Source organism: Prionailurus bengalensis, chromosome C1, assembly GCF_016509475.1.
Source record: "Prionailurus bengalensis isolate Pbe53 chromosome C1, Fcat_Pben_1.1_paternal_pri, whole genome shotgun sequence".
In the NCBI taxonomy this organism is placed as follows: Eukaryota; Metazoa; Chordata; class Mammalia; order Carnivora; family Felidae; genus Prionailurus; species Prionailurus bengalensis.
This window is the reverse complement of record NC_057345.1, coordinates 7,629,992-7,650,022: the sequence shown is the minus strand read 5'-3', so window position 1 is coordinate 7,650,022 and position 20,031 is coordinate 7,629,992. Positions and strand designations below refer to the sequence as shown.

At 54.8% G+C, this 20,031-nt stretch overlaps 1 protein-coding gene across 2 annotated transcripts in view; it reads right to left on the bottom strand.

Moving 5' to 3' along the window:
- Positions 1-446: 446 nt before the first annotated feature.
- Positions 447-20,031, bottom strand: part of PEX14 (peroxisomal biogenesis factor 14) — a 145,949-nt gene continuing 126,364 nt past the window's right edge. The window contains exons 5-9 of one of the 2 annotated variants that reach the window (XM_043578555.1): positions 11,954-12,039; positions 8,716-8,818; positions 7,445-7,542; positions 3,560-3,651; positions 447-1,746 (exon numbers count right to left, since the gene is read on the bottom strand). In XM_043578555.1, coding sequence (XP_043434490.1) covers positions 1,299-1,746; positions 3,560-3,651; positions 7,445-7,542; positions 8,716-8,818; positions 11,954-12,039 — 827 coding nt within the window. In that variant the 3' untranslated portion in view covers positions 447-1,298. The remainder of the gene's footprint in view (positions 1,747-3,559; positions 3,652-7,444; positions 7,543-8,715; positions 8,819-11,953; positions 12,040-20,031) is intronic. The other variant, XM_043578556.1, reaches the window with a different exon arrangement.

Here is a 20,031-nt window from a genome sequence, read left to right as displayed (position 1 = left end):
GGAGCAGAGGCTCCTCCGAAGGAGCGCCGCGTGTTTTTCTGGGTGCAGCTGAACGCCGTGTGAAGGTTAAAGGGAGACGGGGAGGGAGAGAGGGAGACGGGGGAGGAAGACGGAGCGAGACACACGCTCTCCTGGGAGCACATTCATCCATTTAAGGAAGGAGAGCTCATCACGCTCAACACCAGGTCTATATACAGTAACATGAGGTCCCTTCCCACATCAGGATGTCGCCCTTCCACACTCCAAGCCGAGGACCAAACCCTCCAGCCGTCGGGGAGCGGCTAACGAAACCTGCCTCAGGAAAGGGCCTGTCACCCATCGGGCCCACGGGAAGGGCTGCCCAGGCAACCCACCCGGCCCCCCTCCGGGCTCAGCGGCACAGCCCTGGGTGAGACCCACTCCCGGGCAGCGGATGCCGCGAGCAGACAGGGAGCCACAGGCAGGAATTAAATAGTGACAACTCGTATTTATTACAATTATATACAGTAGTATCTTATATTCTGAAACCTATACCTGATCACACAAATGAACATGTGTTTCGGGGGCGGGGGGCAGACAGGGGGGCCCTGACGCCTGGCTCCTATGTGGGAGTGAGAACCACGTCTCGCCATGGGGTTAGCTGAGTCACAATGCAGCGAGCGAGCGAGGACGGGAGAAGTGCAGAATGATTTCATTTGTCTGGAAGGACCACGGGCGCGGTGGGGCGTGGACGGCGCGTGGGGGCGCAGCCTCTGGACAAGAGCCGGCTGTGGGGCCCCGGGAGGCCCTTGCCGAGGGAGAGAAGAGCACAGGGCCGTGGCTTCCGGACACGTGACGAGACGGCCCCCGGCCCCTTGTGAGGCTAGTGAAGGAGCCGCGGCAGGACGGGAGGGCGGCAGGTCAGCAGATACCACATCAACGCGGCTCTTCCTCCGCGGAGGACCGGGAGCCAGGTAATTAAACTACCTCTTGTCATGCACGGTGTTAGGTTAGCTAAGATGCTCAGCAGACACGCCCTGGACAAGACCTCCGTCTGGGAGGCAGGGCTGAGGTGGGCCCGGGCCCGGAAAATTTGCGCCCTCAGCCGGACGGGAGAACGAGGCCGAGGCCCAGCTGGCTGGGGCCGAGCGGAGGAAGCGGCAGGCTGGGGCTGGCGTTCAGGACAGAGAGGCCGGCTGCACGGAGACCCGTCCCCGCGCGCAGAGCTCGGGAGGCTGCGACAGCTCGGCCCCGCCTGCACAAGGCGGCCCTCCCGGAGCTGGGGGAGGAGGAGGAGCCCGGCCAGGCGGCCCAGCGGAGGCGGCCGGCTGCCCCGGGGCCTAGTCCCGCTCGTTCTCATTGCTGGCACCCTCGGGCCGACGCAGCTTTTCCACCTGCTCGTTGATCTGGCCGTCCCCACCCCGGCGGTCCTCCCTCTGCACCCCCAGGCAGTCTTCCTCGTCCACGTGGCTCACGTCCTCCTCCTCCTCCTCCTCCTCGTCCTCCCTCTTCTCCTCCTCGCCCTGCACCTCCATTCTCACCTGGCCCTTGACGTCCACCACCCCCTGGCCCTCCTCCTGGGGGCCCAGCAGGTGGTAGGTGGCCGTGGAGCCCTCGGGGCTGTGGCCCTCCTTCACGGGCGAGGATGACGCAGACTCGTTGCTGACGGGCGAGATGTCACTGCTGCTGTGATGGGTGGCAGCAGCGGGGCTGGAGGGGGACGGGGACTTGACCGGGATCTGCCAGGACGGGATCTTCGGGGCCGAGGGGGACGGTGGGAACTGCCTCCTGACAGAGGGAGAGAAGAAGCAGGGTTGGTGCCAGTACCCTGGGGCCCTCGCTCGGCAGAGCCACACACGTCCCCCGGCCAACGCACTCCCCCCGGGCTGCTGAGCAGGGGGCAGGACGCACTGGGCCGCCCACCTCCCACCCTGCCACCCAGAAAAAAGGCCTCTTGGCTGGTTGGAGGTTGGAGCAGAAGTGGAAGCCAGAAGTGCCCTCAGAGCACCCTGCCTCACTCAGGGTGCCTCCCGGGCCCTCCCTGCCTGGACCAGGCCTGCCTTTCTTGGCAGGTACTGGACAGCTGGCCCCAGGGGCTGCCACAACTGAAGCCTGCTCCCTCCCAGTCCTTAGCCCCTAGGAGAGGGGGCTGGGGGTGGAGGGGCCAGCAGGGAACTGAGGCTGAGCCAGGGACTTGGGGACCCAAGCCACGTGGCCTCGACTCCGTCTACCTTATCTCCGACCTGGGCAGAAGTGGGAAGGCCTGGCCACTGGCTACGGGCTCAGAGACCTCACAACCAGAAGGGTAACGCCAGTGCCCTGGGCCAGCCCGGACCTAAGCCGATTGCACGAGGGACCCGGGAGGTCAGGTCCGCTTGGCAGTGGCTCGAGGGCAGGCAGGCCCATCTCTGACTGAGCCGAGAGGACAAAGGCTTAGGACAATGGCCGCTCCCTCCTGGGCTGCCCACGGTCCACCAGCGCTGGTCTCAGGACAGCTCCCCCCGCTGCCCCGACCCCACAGCATGGCGTGCGTACAGCAAAGGCAGCGTGGACGCTAACAGAAACGCAGTTGGCGGTTTCCTTGCCTCCAAAGTTTTCAAACTCCCTGCTCTCTGTCCCCCTGACCTCAAAGGCTCTTGTCTCCTAGGTTCAGAAACACAAAAGATTTCTCCTAATGACAACCCTCTAGTCGCCAAGTTCAGTCACACCTCTCTTAGGGCCATGTTCTTTTCTCCCAAGAGGGCCTACAAGAAGGTGGCTTAGAGAAATGGGTCCCCTGGTTGGGGCCACAAGACCCCTGCAGCCCCCAATCCTTGACCCCGAGTGATTGAACCTTTGGACCACCTCACAGAGCCCCTACTAAACCCCAGAGAAGTGAGAAGCCAGGCAAGGCCGACCCAAAGTGCCCTGCGGGCCAGGTGGCCAACCATCCCAGTATCCACCTCGGGACTGAGTGGCTCCTGGGGCACAGGGCTTGCGGATTTAAAGCCAGCACAGGTTGGTCACCCCTCCACTCAGGGCTGCACTGGTGACACGGCCTCCACTGTCAGGGCTCATGGCAGGTGCTGTCACTGCAGGACAGGAGGAGACCAAAGAAGCTAGGGGCGGGATGGCAGGCACTGCTTCTGTCCCCTGCCCTGAATCGGAGAATCCTTCCAACTGAGGGCTCCTTGGCCTTCTGCGAGGAACTTCTCTGGGACCACACTGTCCACTGAGAGGTCCTGTCAGGGCTCAGGAGGGAGGAGGAGGCGATGGCCCCGCCTGGAGGCCCTGTTTCAGGATGGGGATGTTCTCTTCAGCTCCAGGTCCCGTGTTTTGGCTGCAGCTGTCCCTGACCGGGTCTTGACAAGGCACCCCAGGCTGTCCCCCTTGGAGTGTGGGGGGGGGGGGGCGCGCCTCTGGGGGAGGGAAAACAGAAGCTCCCAAGGTTCCCAAACTCAACCCCTGAGTCTCCCGGCTCAATCAGGGGCTGGACAGACAGGAGCCCCTCAGGGGGACTCGTCTCATCCCTTCCCGTGACAGCTGGACAGGCCCCAGGGGCTCCCACTTGGCGGCCCCAGGCTGGGGCAGAACCACAACCCAACCCCCTCTCTCCTCCTACCGATTTAAAAGCAGCCCTTTCAAGGAGTTAATTTCCGACTTGAGTTCATTGATATTCTGGGACTCCAAGATCCAATTGGTAGATGTAGTGGCCTGAAAGTCAAAACACGGGAGAACAAGGATCAGAGCGGCACCCCCCCTCCCTCCCCGTGGGGCTCCGCCAGCCAGGGTGGCGGGAGGGGCCGCAGCATCAGCAGGATGCAGGGCGTGCTGTGTCCTGCGTGCCAGCTTGGAGACCGCTTGGGAAGGTTCTGCCACTGCCCATCCAGGGGTCTACCCTCCTGGGTCTTTCTGTTTAAATGACGGCACCCTAAAAACAAATACCGCCACCACTCGGTTCGGGTATCTGAGGATATTGAGCAATTGTGACATGCATTTAGCCGTAGAGTAACGGTATTCTGGCTGTGCAAAATACCAGCAGCAAAAGAGCCCCTATCCTTCAAGAGATGCAAACAGGAAGTGTCTGCGATACGTGATGACCCACTGTCCGGCAGGGGCCGCAAAGCAAGCTGGGGGCACGAGCAGAGCCCAGCTGAGACACGCGCCCAGCTGTGCGACAGAAGCACACTGTCCGGGCTGCAGCCCTGTTTCCGTCACGGGTTTGAAACGTCCCATTAAAACCAACTAACAGAACAGGTGACTCCCATCTCCACACCAACTACACCAGCGGAGCCACCCTCCCTGCAGAGATCACCACACACAGGACTGGACTCGGGGGTGAGACCGGCAGCCACCACAACCCCACGGTACGGGCCTACCTCGTTTTACTGCGCTTCGCAGACCTGCGTTCTTACAGAGGGAAGGTCCGTGGCGACCCTGCATCGAGCAAGTCTGTTGGCGCCGGGTGCCCTGGAACCATTTGCTTTGTGTCTCTGTGTCACGTTTCGGCAATTCTCACAGTGTTTCAAACTTTTTCATTATTATTGTATTCGTTGTGGGGATCTGTGATCAGCGAATAGGACTCTTGCTGAAAGTTCACATGACGATCAGCATTTTTTAGCAATAAGGTATTTTTAAATTTAAGGTAGGTACGTTTTCCTCGGCATAATGCTACTACATCCTTAATAAAGTATAGCGTAAACAGAACTTTCACGTGCACCGAGGAATCAAAAAAGTAACGTGACTCGCTTTCTTGCAATAATTGCTTCACTATGGTGGTCTGGAACCAGACCCGCAGTATCTCTGAGGCGTGCCTGTACTGGGGGGTCAGGGAGACCGCTGGGCACCCGCCCGGCCCGGCCCGCAGCTCCAATCTCAAGCAGGCCCGGAAGACAGGCTTCGCCTCGGAGCACCTTCCCGTGCTGCTGGGAGGCCTGGGTCTCCCTCCTCAGCGGGGTCGGGCCCCCAGGCCGCACCCCACTAAGTGCAAAGCTACCACAGCATGCAGGTCACACAGTCCATCCACAGTCAGTGTTTGGGGATGACTCTGAAGGCTCAGCAGAGGGAAGGAAGCTGTTCTAGGACTTAACTCCGATTCTCTCCCCGAAGAGGGTCCACGGGAGAAAGGGACAAATGCCGTCTTTCCATGCGTACCTTTCCCCTTTGATTTGACCATTTTCGAAATAAACTTCAGACAACCACAGCTTTCTTGGGCAAATCTTGTTGAGACAGACAGAGAAGAGGAAAGTCCAAACGGTGGCCCCCCAGATGGCAGTTGCCGGTGGCCAAGCGGCCTGTGAAGTGTTTATGGGCCAATTCCAGGCATGATGGGCCCAGGTGCGCGGGCCTGCATCCACCAGGCTGGACGCCACCTCCAGGTGGGTTCAAGTGCACTGGTTAGTCGTGCAAGGCCCTGGCTTCCCTGACACCTCTACCCGGGCTGGCAGCGGGGAGGAGCCCTGGACGGTCCCACCAGCCTTCTGCGGGCTTCTAGCCTGGGGTGGGGGCCGCTCTGGGCCTGCTCAGGCGAGCGCTCCTTTACAGGGAGAAGCCCCTCGGAGGGGCCGGAGGTCTCGGCGGGAGCGCACGCAACCACTGCAAACACCAGTCGCCCGCACACACATCCCCTCGGGGTCCTCGCTCCAGACCACCAGACAGCGCAGATCCAGGAGCCACTGTTCTGGCTTCTCTGAGACCTTGAAAGCCATAGCAGCCCATTAACAAGGGAGCAATTTCCACTCACCGGCCTACAAAGGACTCAAATTTCCAAACGCATATGGTGCCAGATGCCAGGATTTAGAAATAAAATCTGACATCTGGGGCTTTTTAGCCAGTCTCTTTAAAAAACAGTTGTAGAAAACTCCCAGCCTTCAGTTTTATGTAGGTTTTTTAATTACTTAACGCTCTTCTTTTTAATTTTTTACAGTGCTGCAGTAGGAGTTTGGAAGCCAGATATAAAAACTTACGTTACAGCTGAGAAAACACAGCTCTGAGTCTCTGGTTTATGGGGTAACCAAAGTCTTCCCTCTTTTGGGTTTCAACACAGCACCAGTGAGCCCCTCGTCAGGACAGGAGAGGATGAAGGCAGCTAGGGGCGGGGGGGGGGGGGGGGGGGGGGGCGGGACCAGCAGGGAGGCAAGCACAAGAAACTCAGAGGCAGCGCTCAACCACCGAGCACAACCCTGGGCCCCCTCCCCTCTTAAAATGCAACATGTGGTCTTAATCTTAATGCTTCAGGTCTGCAAACAGTTTTCCAATTTCCGGAATGGCTTCTGGCCATTGGCAGGCCACCGCTTCCAAAGATAATAGAGGAGAGTGGGGCGGGGGCCATAATACAGGCTTCCCGCTTGCTTTAAGGGCCGCTAGCCCACGGGGAGTGCGCACAGCAGCTAGAGGCGGCCGCGGGCGACCGCAGCATCTGCGGGGGAAGTGCAGGCAGCACCTCGTGTGTGGGGTACCAAGAAGGGGAAAGGGGATTCTTGGGGACCCCTCTTCACAGGAGGTACCCCCAGATTCCATCAGAAATAGAAAGATTCCGGTTTCACTTCGTTTTGCAAACGCAAAAGCTTTGAGTGCTGGCTCACATCTGGTTGTGCACCAGCTGGGGCTTCTCCTGGAAGAGCCACTCAGAGTAGGTTCCTCTACAGCACGGGCTGCGTGGAAGCGACCAGAAAGCAGCACAGGAACGGGGATGGACTGGGGAGGACAGTGGACATCCTGGAGCCACTGGACCACTGTCCCCTGGGCTCAATCTAAGTGCCTCGGGCATGACCCTGTCATGCACCTACAGGCCTGGGCCAGAAGCCTGCAATCCCGGGAGCTGACAGCAGCTGGGCACTGTTCTAAGCATGTGCAGACAGTGAAGGGGTGCCATTACAGGTCCATCTTACAGATGAGGAAAGTAAGTCAGGGAGGTTAAGTAACTTGCCTGTGCTCACGCAGCTGGCATGCAGCAGAAGCAGATTTTGACCCAAGAGGTCTCATCCCAGGACCTGATATTGCCAAGACTACTCCAGATTTGGGAAGTAAGGCATGGAAACAGCCCCGGGCAATCCCAGCTGGCGCTCTGTTAGGGGCTCCCTGACTCCCCGAGACCTGGGTGTAGAGAATCTGCCCGTGGATGCAGGGTGTCGCCCAGGGCCCTGGCACACTCCCCCACTTCCCTGCTCCCTGGACTCGCTCTTGAAATGCTGTGACCTGTGGCCTAACGTGGCCTAAAGTGCCAGCGGAGACCACCCTGTGTCTACACCGGCCACCTCCAGAGCGTGGGCGAGAGCTGCCACAGGAGGGGCCGCAGGCAGAGAGCTGCCTCTCCTCCGTCCTGCGAGGAGGGGACACGGAGCAGGAGAGACGGGACGGTGGCCGCCTCCTTTCTCTGCGAGGACTGTGTGGGCCCCTGCTTGTGCATCCGGCATGAGAAAAACAAAGTCAGACCCCGTGGAACGTTGTAAATGAGCAGAGCACCGAGCAGAGCAGACCTGGACCCGAGCGGGTCAGGGACAAGTACCTTGGCTGCGGCCAGTTCGTGGGCGAGCTCCTGGACTTTCTGCTGCTGCTGAATCAGCAGCTCCTGGACGGAGGCTAAAGTCATCTGTAACTGAGTCACTGGGAGGAAAAAGCAGTCACATCGCTGTTAAATGATACACACAGATTCTTCCCTTCTCTGTCCACACACCTATAGCTGCCACATCTAATTTATCTGCAGTCATCCCCCACCCCACAATCCATATAATTTATCTGCACTCCGGGCAATCTACCTGCACTGTATCTAACCTCTAGGATTTCCACTCCATCTTTCTATTGTGCACTTGTCCGTGGTCAACAGTATATCCGTCCAAAACCTCTCCCCTCCAATTACATGTGCTTATGATTTGCTTGGCTCTTCCGACTTCGGCTGCGTCCGCGTCCCTCATCTCACGCCCCTCACCGTGCAGTTCTCGGATTCTCCGAAGCTGGGAGAAACGCATCTCAGACCCGTATGATACCGGGCGCGGTTGAAGACCGCAAATCCCGCTTTCCTGACACTCCTTCCTGCCCTCCGTACCCAACCCGGAGGCTGCCGTAGCTCCCGGGGCCACGGTGGTACCAGACCGTGTCCCAGCCGTGGGCCCTGGGGTCAGCCTCCCAGGGCCAGATGCACCAGAGCGTTTCTGGGGTCTCTGCAAGTGCACCCCAGTGGGACAGACTCCTGCCTGGGACAGTGGCTCTCTCGCTTGCCTGAGTTTTTAGATTCAGAGCCTCCGTCTAGTAAACAAGTTTATAAAGAGGAAAAGCCGTCTCTGGTGCGACAGGTCCCAGCTAATCTGGGCCATCACTGGGGCACCGGGTAATGAACGCCAGCCCTGTGGAGTCGATGACAGAGGAGGTGGCTGGGGTCCCTGGAGCCGCAGTAATTACAGCCTCTCTTGACCCTGTGCTGGATTCTTAGAGGGAAGGGGGAAAAAAATCGCTGAAAACCCCCCTGAAAACCTCACAGAAGCAGAAATTAAAAATGAACTTTACAGCCCTTAGAAAGGCTGTCATTTTATTCCCCTTATTAATATTCTGAGGTTGGGAGCCTTTCCGTAAAAACATAATTAATTGAGGCCGCGCCGACAGTAAACAAGCAATTTCAAATTAAACCGAAATGACGGCGGCTTCATTTGCAAATGTGAACAGATTCTCAGAGCAGATAAATGAAGTCACCACATAAAGTGGAGGCGAGGGGGAGGGGCGGGGCGAGAAGGGGCTGCTCGGGAAGGCTTGGAGGGGCGACTTGATGGAGTCATTAATCTTTACCTGTCTGTGCCACGCTGCCACTCAGCTCCGAGAGACTTGCCCCCATCCTCTCCAGGTGCTTCCTGTCCTCTCGGCCACCCACGATGAGGGGGAGCAGGTATTTCTACAAGAAGCAGGGTGGGTGTGAGCAGTGGGTGCCAACTTGGGGTTATTCTCCAGCGGGCTCGCCAGTTCTGCCCACCAACTTTCTCTCTGTCACCTCTGGGTTTTGGAAACCCGACACCGACACAAACACCGTAAATGAGATGTTTGAAAGTTACGAGGCTGATTAAGATTCTTTCTGAATGAGGACAAGGACCCAGAAGTAGGGGCGAGGAAGGTCCATGTGGTCTCTTTTTGGTTCTTTCACTTAATTACCTCCGGGATGCTACATATATTTCAGTAACAAAAACTATTTAAAATTCTGCTTTAAAAGCTGTAAGATAAAGGGGCACCTGGATGGCTCCATCAGGTAAGTCCTCGGTTTTGGCTCAGGTCACCATCTCACAGTTTGTGGGATCGAGCCCTGCATCCAGCTCCATGCTGACCAGGCGGAGACTGCTTGGGATTCTCTGTCTCCCTCTCTCTCTGCCCCTCCCCTGCTCGTGCACATGCTCTCTCTCAAATAAACTTAAAAAAAAAAAAAAAAAAGTTGTAAGATAAAAATGTAGAAGGTGATAGGAGAAAGAGATCCCACTGATGGCCTCCAGGCAGTGGAAGGGAAGCTTTCTTCTCCGAACCTCTAAACACTTTGAACCTTGTGAATGAATTATCCATTCAGAGAAAAATGAGTCCAATAAACAAAAAATAATTTGAGAAACTAGATGAAAATCCACAACAGACTTCTGGGCCTTTGGTCCTTTTACTAAAGAATAATAGATGGTATTCCAAGGCCATCGAACGAGGTCCCACCTCAAGTTTGTTGTTGTTTTTTAAACTAAGCCTTGAATCCTCAGAACAAGTTTCCTTCAGGTGAGAGTCAAATGCAGTCAAATTCCCCCCAGACACAAGGGCAGCAGGAGAGGAAGGGGCGGAAGCTGAAGACACGGGCTCTGGGGAAAAGGAAGTGGATGCAACAGGTCAACTGAATGACAGGGTCCAAAATTCAGGAAGCCTAGGGGAGCACGGGGGTCTTGGAACATTCAGGAAGAAGGCAAGGTGGGGCACAGCTGGTAACTGGCTGCCTACTTTGAGGTGTGAAGGGGCGGAAGGCAGGCAGCAGGGTGGCCGCTGGGAGAGCTGGAGGAAAGAACGTGCCTCAGGACTTGGCGCCTCTTGTTTTTGGAGCGTGAGCCCAGTCGTCACCATTAATGGGGTGGGACTAGAGGTAGCACAGCACAGGCTGGCAGGTGTGACCAAGGAACTTTGCTTCCTACTCCATTTGGTGCCCCGATGCAAAAAAAAGAGAACAACTTCTCCATTAAGGCTCTACTGGAGAAGGAGAAGGAGGTCTCTCATGAGGGGTTTGCGGGAGAACTCACTTCAAGAGCGACTTCTCAGCGAAGATCATTATTTAGCACACATATAGAAGCATTTTCTATTTTGCAAAGTGCTTTTCAACCGCTGTGTGAATTATTACCCACAACTGAGCCGAAACTCATCACATGTAGCCTTACGTTCTGGGCTGAAAGTTTCCCGAGTGTACAAGTCAAGAGATTCTGACGCATGTAACTAACGAAAAATTCGATTTCTGAGATCAAAAAAAGCCACGGGAAGGAGCGCATACACTACCCGAGCCCAAACTGTCACGTATCTATAAAACAAGACGACAGCTCTTACCTCTTTTTTTTTTTTGTTTTTTAATTTAAAGAAACTAAAGAAATTCTCATCACCATTGTGACTTATCTTTCAACGTCTCTTTCTTTTTTAAGGCGTAAAGATCAGGGCTTCATGGAAAGAACTGATGATACCTCTGCTTTGCTCCTCTAGCCGCAGGCCATCCGAGGGCGGCCATGTGACCATTAGGTACTGCTCAGGAGAGCCGGGAGTGGTTTCGAGAATTCTTAGTGTTTTATTCTTCTTGATGACTGTAGGCAGTCAGTGACTGGAACCAGGCTTTCGGCACACAGCGTCGGGGACGGGGGAGGGGGGGGCATCGGGTCAGAGGGAGAAGTCCCAGGACCTAGAACATTTTGCTTCTGGATTTGACATGGAAATTTCCAATTCCAAGAATAGATGTTACCTGAAAAAATTACACTCTGCTACAACTCTGTCACTCGATTTCGCACTAAGTCAAAAATTAAGAATCCCAGAGCACAGTGTTTAAACAGGTTTCACGTGCTAAAAGTTACAATATTGAATCTGGGAATTCATTCAGACTTTTTTTTTTTTTTTTTTTTTAATCTGCAAATGAGGGTGGAACCGCAGGGGCTCAGGAGCAGAGGCCTTCTCCCCAGGACCAGTAGAGAGTTGTCTCTGGGGCTTACCCCCGGCTCTGTGTCCTCAAAAAGACGCGCTTTGCTTCAAATCAAAGTTAGTGTCTGCTGGTCAGTATCTGGTTCGTATTTGGTATCAAGGAAGTATGTGTTCATTTCATGCCTGCACTTCTGTTGGGAACAACGAAGTCTGGGATCCAGCGGGTTGACCATGAAGTTTGCGGGAAAAAAATCCCAGATCTACGTGGATGCCAAGATAATATGCAGGAAACAGAAAACACAGCCCATAAATAGCGTCACAGTGAGATTCTCAAAGCTGGTTCCCAATACTAAAGTAGAACAACAGCATACAGAATGCTTCCTGGGTGCCAGGCACACAGCACTTTCAAAGGAGCAGGGACTCCTTTGGGCTTCACAACAGCCTCGTGAGGTAGGTACCGCTGTCCCCGTCTTACAGGTGAGACCACTGAGCTACTACTAGGTGGCAGAAGCAGGATGCCACACAGCAGCCGGGCCCCAGTGTCCATGCTCTCAAGCACCGTGTTATTCTGTCTCTCAGAAATGCCCCGGCCACTCAGCATGGGCCGGGCACACGGCCTGTAGATGGATGGGCCCCACGGTCACCCTGTGCGGTGGGGACGTGGAGGAGCAGTGCTGAGTGCAGCAGACGAGGCGGGGTCTGGAGTTGCCACGCAGGCGGGGGCAGCACGGAGCCCGAACCAGACGCCCCGCGCAGAAAGCGTGTTCCTCCGTATACTCCGCCTCCGCACGCGGCCCCTCTCCTGCCATCGCGCTCCAGGGCTGGGTGCCTCGACACAGGTAAACCCTGGGACGGGGGAGCGTGGGGCTGAATGCCAGGGGAGCCACAGGGAAGGCGGACTTACCTTGTAGAGCTGGTGAAAGCCAAACGCAATGCCTGCTGTGATGACAGCCAAGGCGCCGTAGTCCCTCCATCGGGACCCCACAGGGCCTGAGGTGGGGAGAAAAGGGCGTCAGGAGAAGCACACGCGTCCTTCCTGGGCGGGGGAGAGCACGTGTACTGTCTCAATCTCAGAGGATCGGCATCTGTGACACACAACTACACGGGACGGCGTGCGACGGTCGGGAACAGCAGCTTGGCGTCGCTTCCCCGCTCTTTCCGGGCTCTCGGGACCACCTGCCTCAACCTCACACCTCCTGTGCGGAGATGTGTGGCAGCGAGCAAGCCTCGGGTGGCCCTCAGGTGACAGAGGCGATCTAGGGCATGGTCTCCGCTCTCAGGGAACAAAGGGTCCTGCGAGGCTGACACAAACACACTTAGGTGTGCGTCAATACACGTCCCCGCGCCTGCCACCCACAGGGATGAGCTAAGAGCCACTTGAGAGGCAGAGGATGGGGGAGAGGAGCCTGCACCATCTGTGTACTCAAGACTTCACAAAGCATCCTCTGCGTGCCCGACCGTGTTGCAGGCACGGGGGCACAATGGCGATGAGACCCCCGTGTCCTGGTCTGCTCTCACACTCAACAAGTGCAGGAGACAGCTTCCAAACAACTGAGCAAGGCAACTCCGGAGAGTGATCAAGAAGGCCCAACAGGGCAGGCACCTGGCTGGCTCAGTCAGTGGAGCAGGAGACTCTTGATCTCGGGGTTGTCAGTTCGATCCCCCACGTTGGGTGTAGAGATTACTTAAATAAATAAAATCTTAAAAAAGGGGGGGGGCAACAGGGTGATGCCGGGGAGTCGGGGGAGAGAAGCAGGGGTCGGCAGGGCCTTGGAAGAGGCAGATGCTGAGGCCTGTGGGGTCCCAAGGAGAGAGCTCCAGGCAAGGGACGAGCAAGTACAAAGGTAGGGGTTGACTTTTGTTCAAAGGAGAGAAGGTGGCCAGTGTGACCCAAGTGAGCAACTGGGCCTATCCAAGGGGGGAGGCCAGCAAGAGCAGAGAGGGGTCACCCAAGCGGGAGTGGTAGAGGGCAGAGCGGGGAGAAGAGGTGGATCACAGCACTGGGGTCACCGAAGGCTCTGAATCAGGAGTGACCCAGTCAGCTCTGTATTTTGGGAGATAACACGGGGTGTCCTCGAGGGCGAGATACAAGTGGGAGGTAGAGAGGTGAGGAGGCAGGGAAGAGGCTACCAAAGGGGCCACAAAAGGTAAGAGGGACGGGGCCAGGATGACAACGTGCTGCTGCTGTGAAGGGACCGGAAATGGGCAGCCAGTCCTTGCGCAGGTGCAGGCCCCAGGCCCAGTGCTCTAGAATAGCCTCCAGGAGACCGCCCCCCCCCCCCAACTCCTGAATGGAGGAGAGCGGGGTTCTCTACCTCACAATCTTTCCCATGCACTGTTTACAAAGTGCTTTCGTGTCCATAATCTTCCCTGACGCTCGGCCTCCTCTCAAGGGACCTGCCAGGGAAGGCAGGGCACTAATGCAGGACACTAATCCATCCGTGGCAGCAGACCACAGCGCCCGAAGCAGGCTGCCCAGAAGGCACCCGCCGGGACTGCTATGACAAGGAAGCCGGGGTGCGCACGCGCATTTAGGAGAGGAAAGGGTAAGAGGAGGAAGAGCAACCGCATTCCCGAACTTCTTGAAAAGAGCACGAGGTCAGGGGGCAAAGCCGAAGCACGGGCAGGGGCAGACACCAGGGGCGGGCGCCGGGGGTCTCTGCCTTCACCTGTCCCTGGGCGTGCAGGCTCTCCAGGTCCTCGTCACATCCTGGCATCTCGTGACCAGAGGGGAGCGGGCCAGGGAACTTCTCAAAGCTCAGTGGCAGGACGTGGGCACTCAGGGAGGAGGGGCTGCTGACACACAGGCCGCGGGGGGGTGGGGGGGTTGGTCCAAGTGGCAAAGACCCTCAAGGTGGCAAGGGCGCCGCTCCCGCCTCCCTGAGCTGAATGGGGTTTCAGGAGGCGGACGCGACAGTGACGCAGGGGCCTGGAAGAGTCTCTCATCAGCCACCTCCCTGCTCACTACCTGTGTGGCCTACAGACTCCCAACCAGTTTCCCAAGGTGGCCCAGCCCTGGAGTCTCCTGCACTTACTCCCAAGATGCCCACCCCCCCTCAGCCCTCAACTCCCTTTTCTGTTCTACAGTTTTTGAGGAGCTACGAGACGCACACGGTCTAAAAAGCACACAGATCATCTTGTCATTCTACTGCCAACAGCCTCCCTCCAGCATCAGCAGCCACTGTGAACAGCTTCCTGTCTGTCCTGCCTGAGACTTTTTATGCACGTCTAAGGCAACACTGCTCCGTATTATCTGCCCGTTCCCCCTCGTCCTCATTCTGCTGTCTTTCCAGAGCTGCCTAATATTCCATTTAAGCAACTCCCCATTGATTTCCGGCCTCTTACTGTTTCACACAACGCTGCCCCCAAGGACTGTGACCACGTGTCATCTCACGTATACGTCCGAGTACAGCCGTGCACGTCAATCCCTAGGCGCCTAGGTCGGAAGTGCAGGCAATTTGCAATTTGGAAAGATACTGTCAAATAGTCCTCCACGGGGGCTGAACCAGGGGGCTCCCACCAGCCGTGTCCAAGAGTGCCTACTTCCTCACAGCAGCACCGCGGGCTCAACACACTCAGATTTCTGCCCGTACTAAGCAGAAAAGAGTCCCCCACTCCAGTTTTCATTTGCCTTTATCTTCCAGAGAGGACTGAACATCTCTTCCCTGTGTGTCCTTTCTGGGGTACTGTATGTGATCCTGCTCTCCTACTCGATTTCCTCATCAATTTATAAAACTTCTTATACTGCTGAAGGGGGCTTTCAGGAGGCAAAGGTGACAGTGATGGAGGAGCCTGGAAAATTAGTCCTTTGTCTGTGACAGAAGCTGCAAAAGTCCCTCCCAGTATATGTCTTTTGACTCTGCTTATGGCGCATCTTGGCGTGTCGCATGGGCTCTGGGGTGTGGGTTATGGCAAGCCAGGGAGTCCCCACTCCCTCCTGGGGCTGTGTAGTGACTCTCTGGGTCACAGAAACTGTCTCCAGAAAGGAGCTCTGCTGCTCTGCTGTAGTGAGCGTGCCCACCCAACAAGCATCTATGCGGATAAGCAACTGCGGCTCATTAAATCAAAAGCTCTGAGACCCCCGACGTAGACGGACATTTCTACCCTGACCCAGAGGAGCCAGGGGGCTCTGAGTCCCAGGCAACCTTCTCATTGGTCGCATCCCGAGCCCACTCCGCTCTGTGTGCCTCGATGCAGCGTCCAACATCCAGTACGAGTCCATTTTTAGGAGGAAAAAGTGGAGACAGTCACCTTGTCACTCTTCAAGAGTCACTGTTCAGGAGGGCTTTCGTCCACACCTGGCACCTCCATCTGTGCTGCCCAAATCCTCAGAGAGAACAGCTTCAAAATGGGCATGTTTCTAGAATATTCTATTCACCACTGACTTCTCAAATACTCACTCAATCTCCTGCAAGAGAACAGCTGCAACGCGCTAGAAACTGGACCAGAACCAAAGCTTGCCCGCTTCCTTCTTTCCTGCAAACATCGTGCCTGGAGAAGCGCAGTCTCTCATTCTGGGTACTGGAGCTGGAAGGCTGAACAGATGCTGGCAGTTCAGGGGTCCACGAACCAGAACCCCTCCTCCAGCGGCCGCCACCTTTCCAGAGCTCTGACCTCCTCAAGCACCAAGCAACACCTGTGGCTCCCTGCCGGCCGCACCCTTCACCCCCACACCGCGACTCGTTCCTGACATGCTCGCGTTAAGAACATTTTATTGCCCCTTGGTTTTCATTATTAATGAAAAGGGACCAGAATGATCTTTCCTAAAGTTCAGAGAGTCTATAAAGACAAGAAGCTGAAATGCCATTTTACTCGTTTTGGAGATGTGTGATACAATTCTGTCTTGTGGCAAAATGAAAAAAGAGAGAAAGTAAGAGGAGGTAACTCTGACCTGCCACGTGGATTTCAAAGGTAACAGAGCAAAGCACTCGATGTGATCCCAAACTGGCTCAAACCCCCCACCGTGACCACTCGGAGTCTCCCTGCCGCCCACCCTGGGGCCCATTTTTTCCAAGCCCAGTGCAGACCCCCACAAAGGAACAGAGTACCTGGGAGATACACCTCTCTGGTCCCCACCCTCCCCGAATGTCCAGAATTTTAGAGTCAAGGGCAGAAAATGGGGCCAGTCAGTCTTCTGCTCTAGCTTGGAAGTAAGGGAAGCAGAACAAATGAGCCTTTTAAAAGCTTCCAAGCCTCCAGTCTGGAAGCAGACGCCTGCCTGCGTACAAGGCAGGCGAGAAGCCGGAGACCAGAGATCCCGGTTCCACACCACCGACCCGGTGGCTCCCAAGGACGTTCTTCTCTTCTTGTCAAGCACAGACCACTTGACTGAAGGCGGCAGAGCTCTGTGCCGTTGGAAGAGTGGAGGAACAATGATATGTTTGTTTACTGTCACTCAGATTCAAATTGTCCACAGCACCTCCCCAATAGGTACGGCCAGCTAATGAGCTGAATGGCCGGGTGCTTTACCAACAACACCTCATCGCTGGCATCTCACGAAGAATAAAGAGGCAGTCAGCCGTGGAAGCAGTGTTCAGCCTGCACAACTGAGCACTGCTGGGCCTGCGCTGATGCCTTAGGCTGCCGCAAGGTCAGAGGCCAAATCACCGCAGGGAGAAGAGCGAAGGGCTCTTTGAAACTCAATGCCTTCTTTAACCTTCCAAGGACTTTGTCAACTAGCTTGAGCTCGGCCAGTCTGCCTGCCCAAAGCATAGGGTTTCAGATGAACCCACCGCGTGTGGTGGCCCTGTCGGGGGCAGGAGAGATGCATCCCTGTGGCTCCTGAACCATTCCGTGAACACAACTAAACCAACATTACTCCAGTCCTTTAGTCTAACTTCCATCGACCAAGAAATTCTCACCTAGTAGGTGAGAACAAACGGCAAATGACGCATGTGGGGCTGGGAATCCCACACAGCAACACAGCAATGTTGAACTCGAAGCCACCAAGTCACGAACCCGGACTCACTGATATCACGGCAACGCCACAATCCAGTAATCGTCACAAGATCATGCTGCTGACGACACGGAGAAACTATCAAGGCCTCGGGGAGGCTGGCAGCCTGAGTGCAGGGCGAGGCAGTGCCAGCAACCAGGCAAGCCTAGCTGGGGTCCCCTCCACGCTCACCAAGGCTGGGGCTGTGATTCCACATCGCGCCCTACCCAGCTGCTCAAATCATCCCAACAGCTTCACTCACAAGCCACCCTGGAAATTAAATAAGACAGGCTCTTCCACAGTGAGGGCCTGGAATAAAGCCAGTCTGCCAAACCAGGGCTTGTTACGGCACAGAGTGGCGGGGCTAAATGCACAGAGACTGGCGACCGGCTGTACTACAGGCCGAGCTGCGGGGGGGCGGCCACTGTATGGGGGCACGCTGGGGCACCCGGCGGAGCATGGTGGCAGCAGCCAGAAGGACAAACCAACCAGAGCATGGCACCGAGAAACACAACAGCTCTGCTCTGAACAGAAGCACTGGGCAGCAAGGGCAAAGGCACCACGGTAGCCCCACCACGGCCACACCTGAAAATTCAAGGCCCTTCATGTGAACATCACACGAAAGGCCATCTTTTCCACTTCTGACAGGCTGCAATGCTATCAGCAGTGTCATCTTTAGGCAGGAAGGACTCTGACAGTCATATCTATATCCTCACTCACAGATCAAAATATATAAGCTCTAATTAAACTCTAAGAACTCAGAAGCATCCAGGAATAGGCCCAGGCTTATACAGTCAAGGGATTTTTTTTTTTTTTTTTTTTTTGCCAAAGAGGCCCAGGGAAAGGATAATCTCTGTAACGACTGTGCTGGGACAACTGGAGAGCCACAGAGGGAAGAGAGCGAATCTCAACTCTCACCTTGTTTCATACACACATTAACTCGAAGTGGATCGCACACCAAAGCCAGAAAGCAAAAACTCTAAAGCTGCTGTAAGAAAACAGAAAACAGAGAAGGAAATGCTTGGGGCAAGCAAAGACATCTTCAAATACAAAAAGAATGAGTCACAAAAGAGGAGGAAAAAAAGAACAAAATGGACACCATCAAAAATTTAAACTTGGGCTTTTCAAAAGGCACCACCAAGAAAATGAAAAAGTAAGTCATAGGTTGGGGGAAAATATCTGCAAATCCTGTATTTGATAAAGAGCTGTATCTATACAACTCAACAATGAAAAGACACTTTTTTTAGAAAAAAGTGTGAGCAGAAGACTAGAAGAGATACTCCATGAAAGATGTAAGAATGGCCAATAAGCACGTGAAAATATCATCAGTCATCAGGGAGATACAAATGACAAGTACAATGAAATCCTATCACATACACGTTCATATATGGCTAAACCTAAAAACTGAGACTATCAAGTGCAGACCAGGATGTGGAGAAACTGAAACCCCCCCTCCCCCCCCCCCCCCCCCCCCCCCCCCCCCCCCCCCCCCCCCCCCCCCGCTCTGCTGACGGGAATGACAAATGGCGCAACCACTTGGTGAAAGAGTTTTATAGTTTCTGACAAAGTCAAACACACACACCACGTGTGGCTAAGGCAGTCCACTCCCAGGTATAAGACGAAGAGAGAAGGAAGCACACAGGCACACAAAGGCTTCTACTAGCAGACGAATGTTCACGGTGGCATTATTTGCAATAGCTCCAAACTGGAAACCCAAACAACTATTGACGGTCGACAGATAAACAAATTGTGCGAGATCCAGAGCACAGAGTAACAGGAGTTAGCAAACTATGCCCGCTTGGCTAAGCCCCACTCAGCCTGCTTTTATTCAGCTGTGAGTTCAGAATGGGTTTTATATTTTTAAAGGAATATGGGGGGGGGGGGGATGTGTCGCAGAAACATGTGTATTTGTGTGTGTGTGTGTGTGTGTGTGTGTGTGTGTTTGTGTATAACTTGACAGGTAGATGTATCTCTACATGGATCAGTCTCAAAGCCATCAAGTTAGGGTAAAGAAACCAGACACAAAAGATTACATGCTATATGATACCATTTACATGAAAATTTCTGAAAGGTAAGAACTTTAGTAACCCAGAATAGATTGCTGGTTGGAAGGAAACTGAAGTTGGGGAGGGGACAGATGCAAAGAGCACAAAGAAACTTTCTGGGGTCATGGACATTTTCTATATTGTGGCTGTAGTGTTGGTTACAGGAGTTAAATGAATTACAATTTGTACAATTCATTAAACTGTACACCTAAAATTGATTAATCTTACTGTGTATAAGTTATACTTCAAAAAAAGCTGCCCAGGGGCGCCTAGGTGGCTCAGGTTAAGCATCTAACTCGGGCTCAGGTCATGGTCTTGGGTTCGTGCGTTCGAGCCCCCCATCAGGCTGTCTGCTGTCAGCACAAAGCCCACTTCAGATCCTCTTGTCTCCCTCTTTCTCTGCCCCTCCCCCACTCTTGGGTGCCTTCTCTCTTTCTCTGTCACTCAAAAGTAATAAATAAGCATTTCTTAAAAAGCCGTCTAAGAGAAAAATTAATAGAAATCCAGAAATAGAAAACCGCCATATGACCTAGTGATTCAACTCCTGGAGGTCGACCCAAGGGGAATGGAAACATACGTCCACATCAGACTTGCACACAAATGCTCTTGGCAGTACGATTCACTTTAGGCCAAACTGGAGACAGTCATCCATCAACTGGTGAACCCACAGACATAAGATGGTACGTCCATACAACGGGCGCACTCTTCAGCAATAAAAAGGAAGTCCTGCTACCTGCTGCCCCATAGAAGAGCTCCAAAAATACTGTGCTAACTGAGCGAAAGGCAGGCACAAGGGACCGTATATTGCAAGATTCCATTTACCCGAAACATCCAGGAAAGGGACAGAAAGCAGGTTAGTGCTTGCCTGGGGCAAGAGGGGAGGTTATCAGTAAAGGGGCACAAAGAATCTGATGGGGAAGAATGAAAGTGCTCCAACACAGACTTTGAGTGCATCACTCAGTAAGTTACCAGAAGTCAGGAACTGTACATTGGAAATGGGTG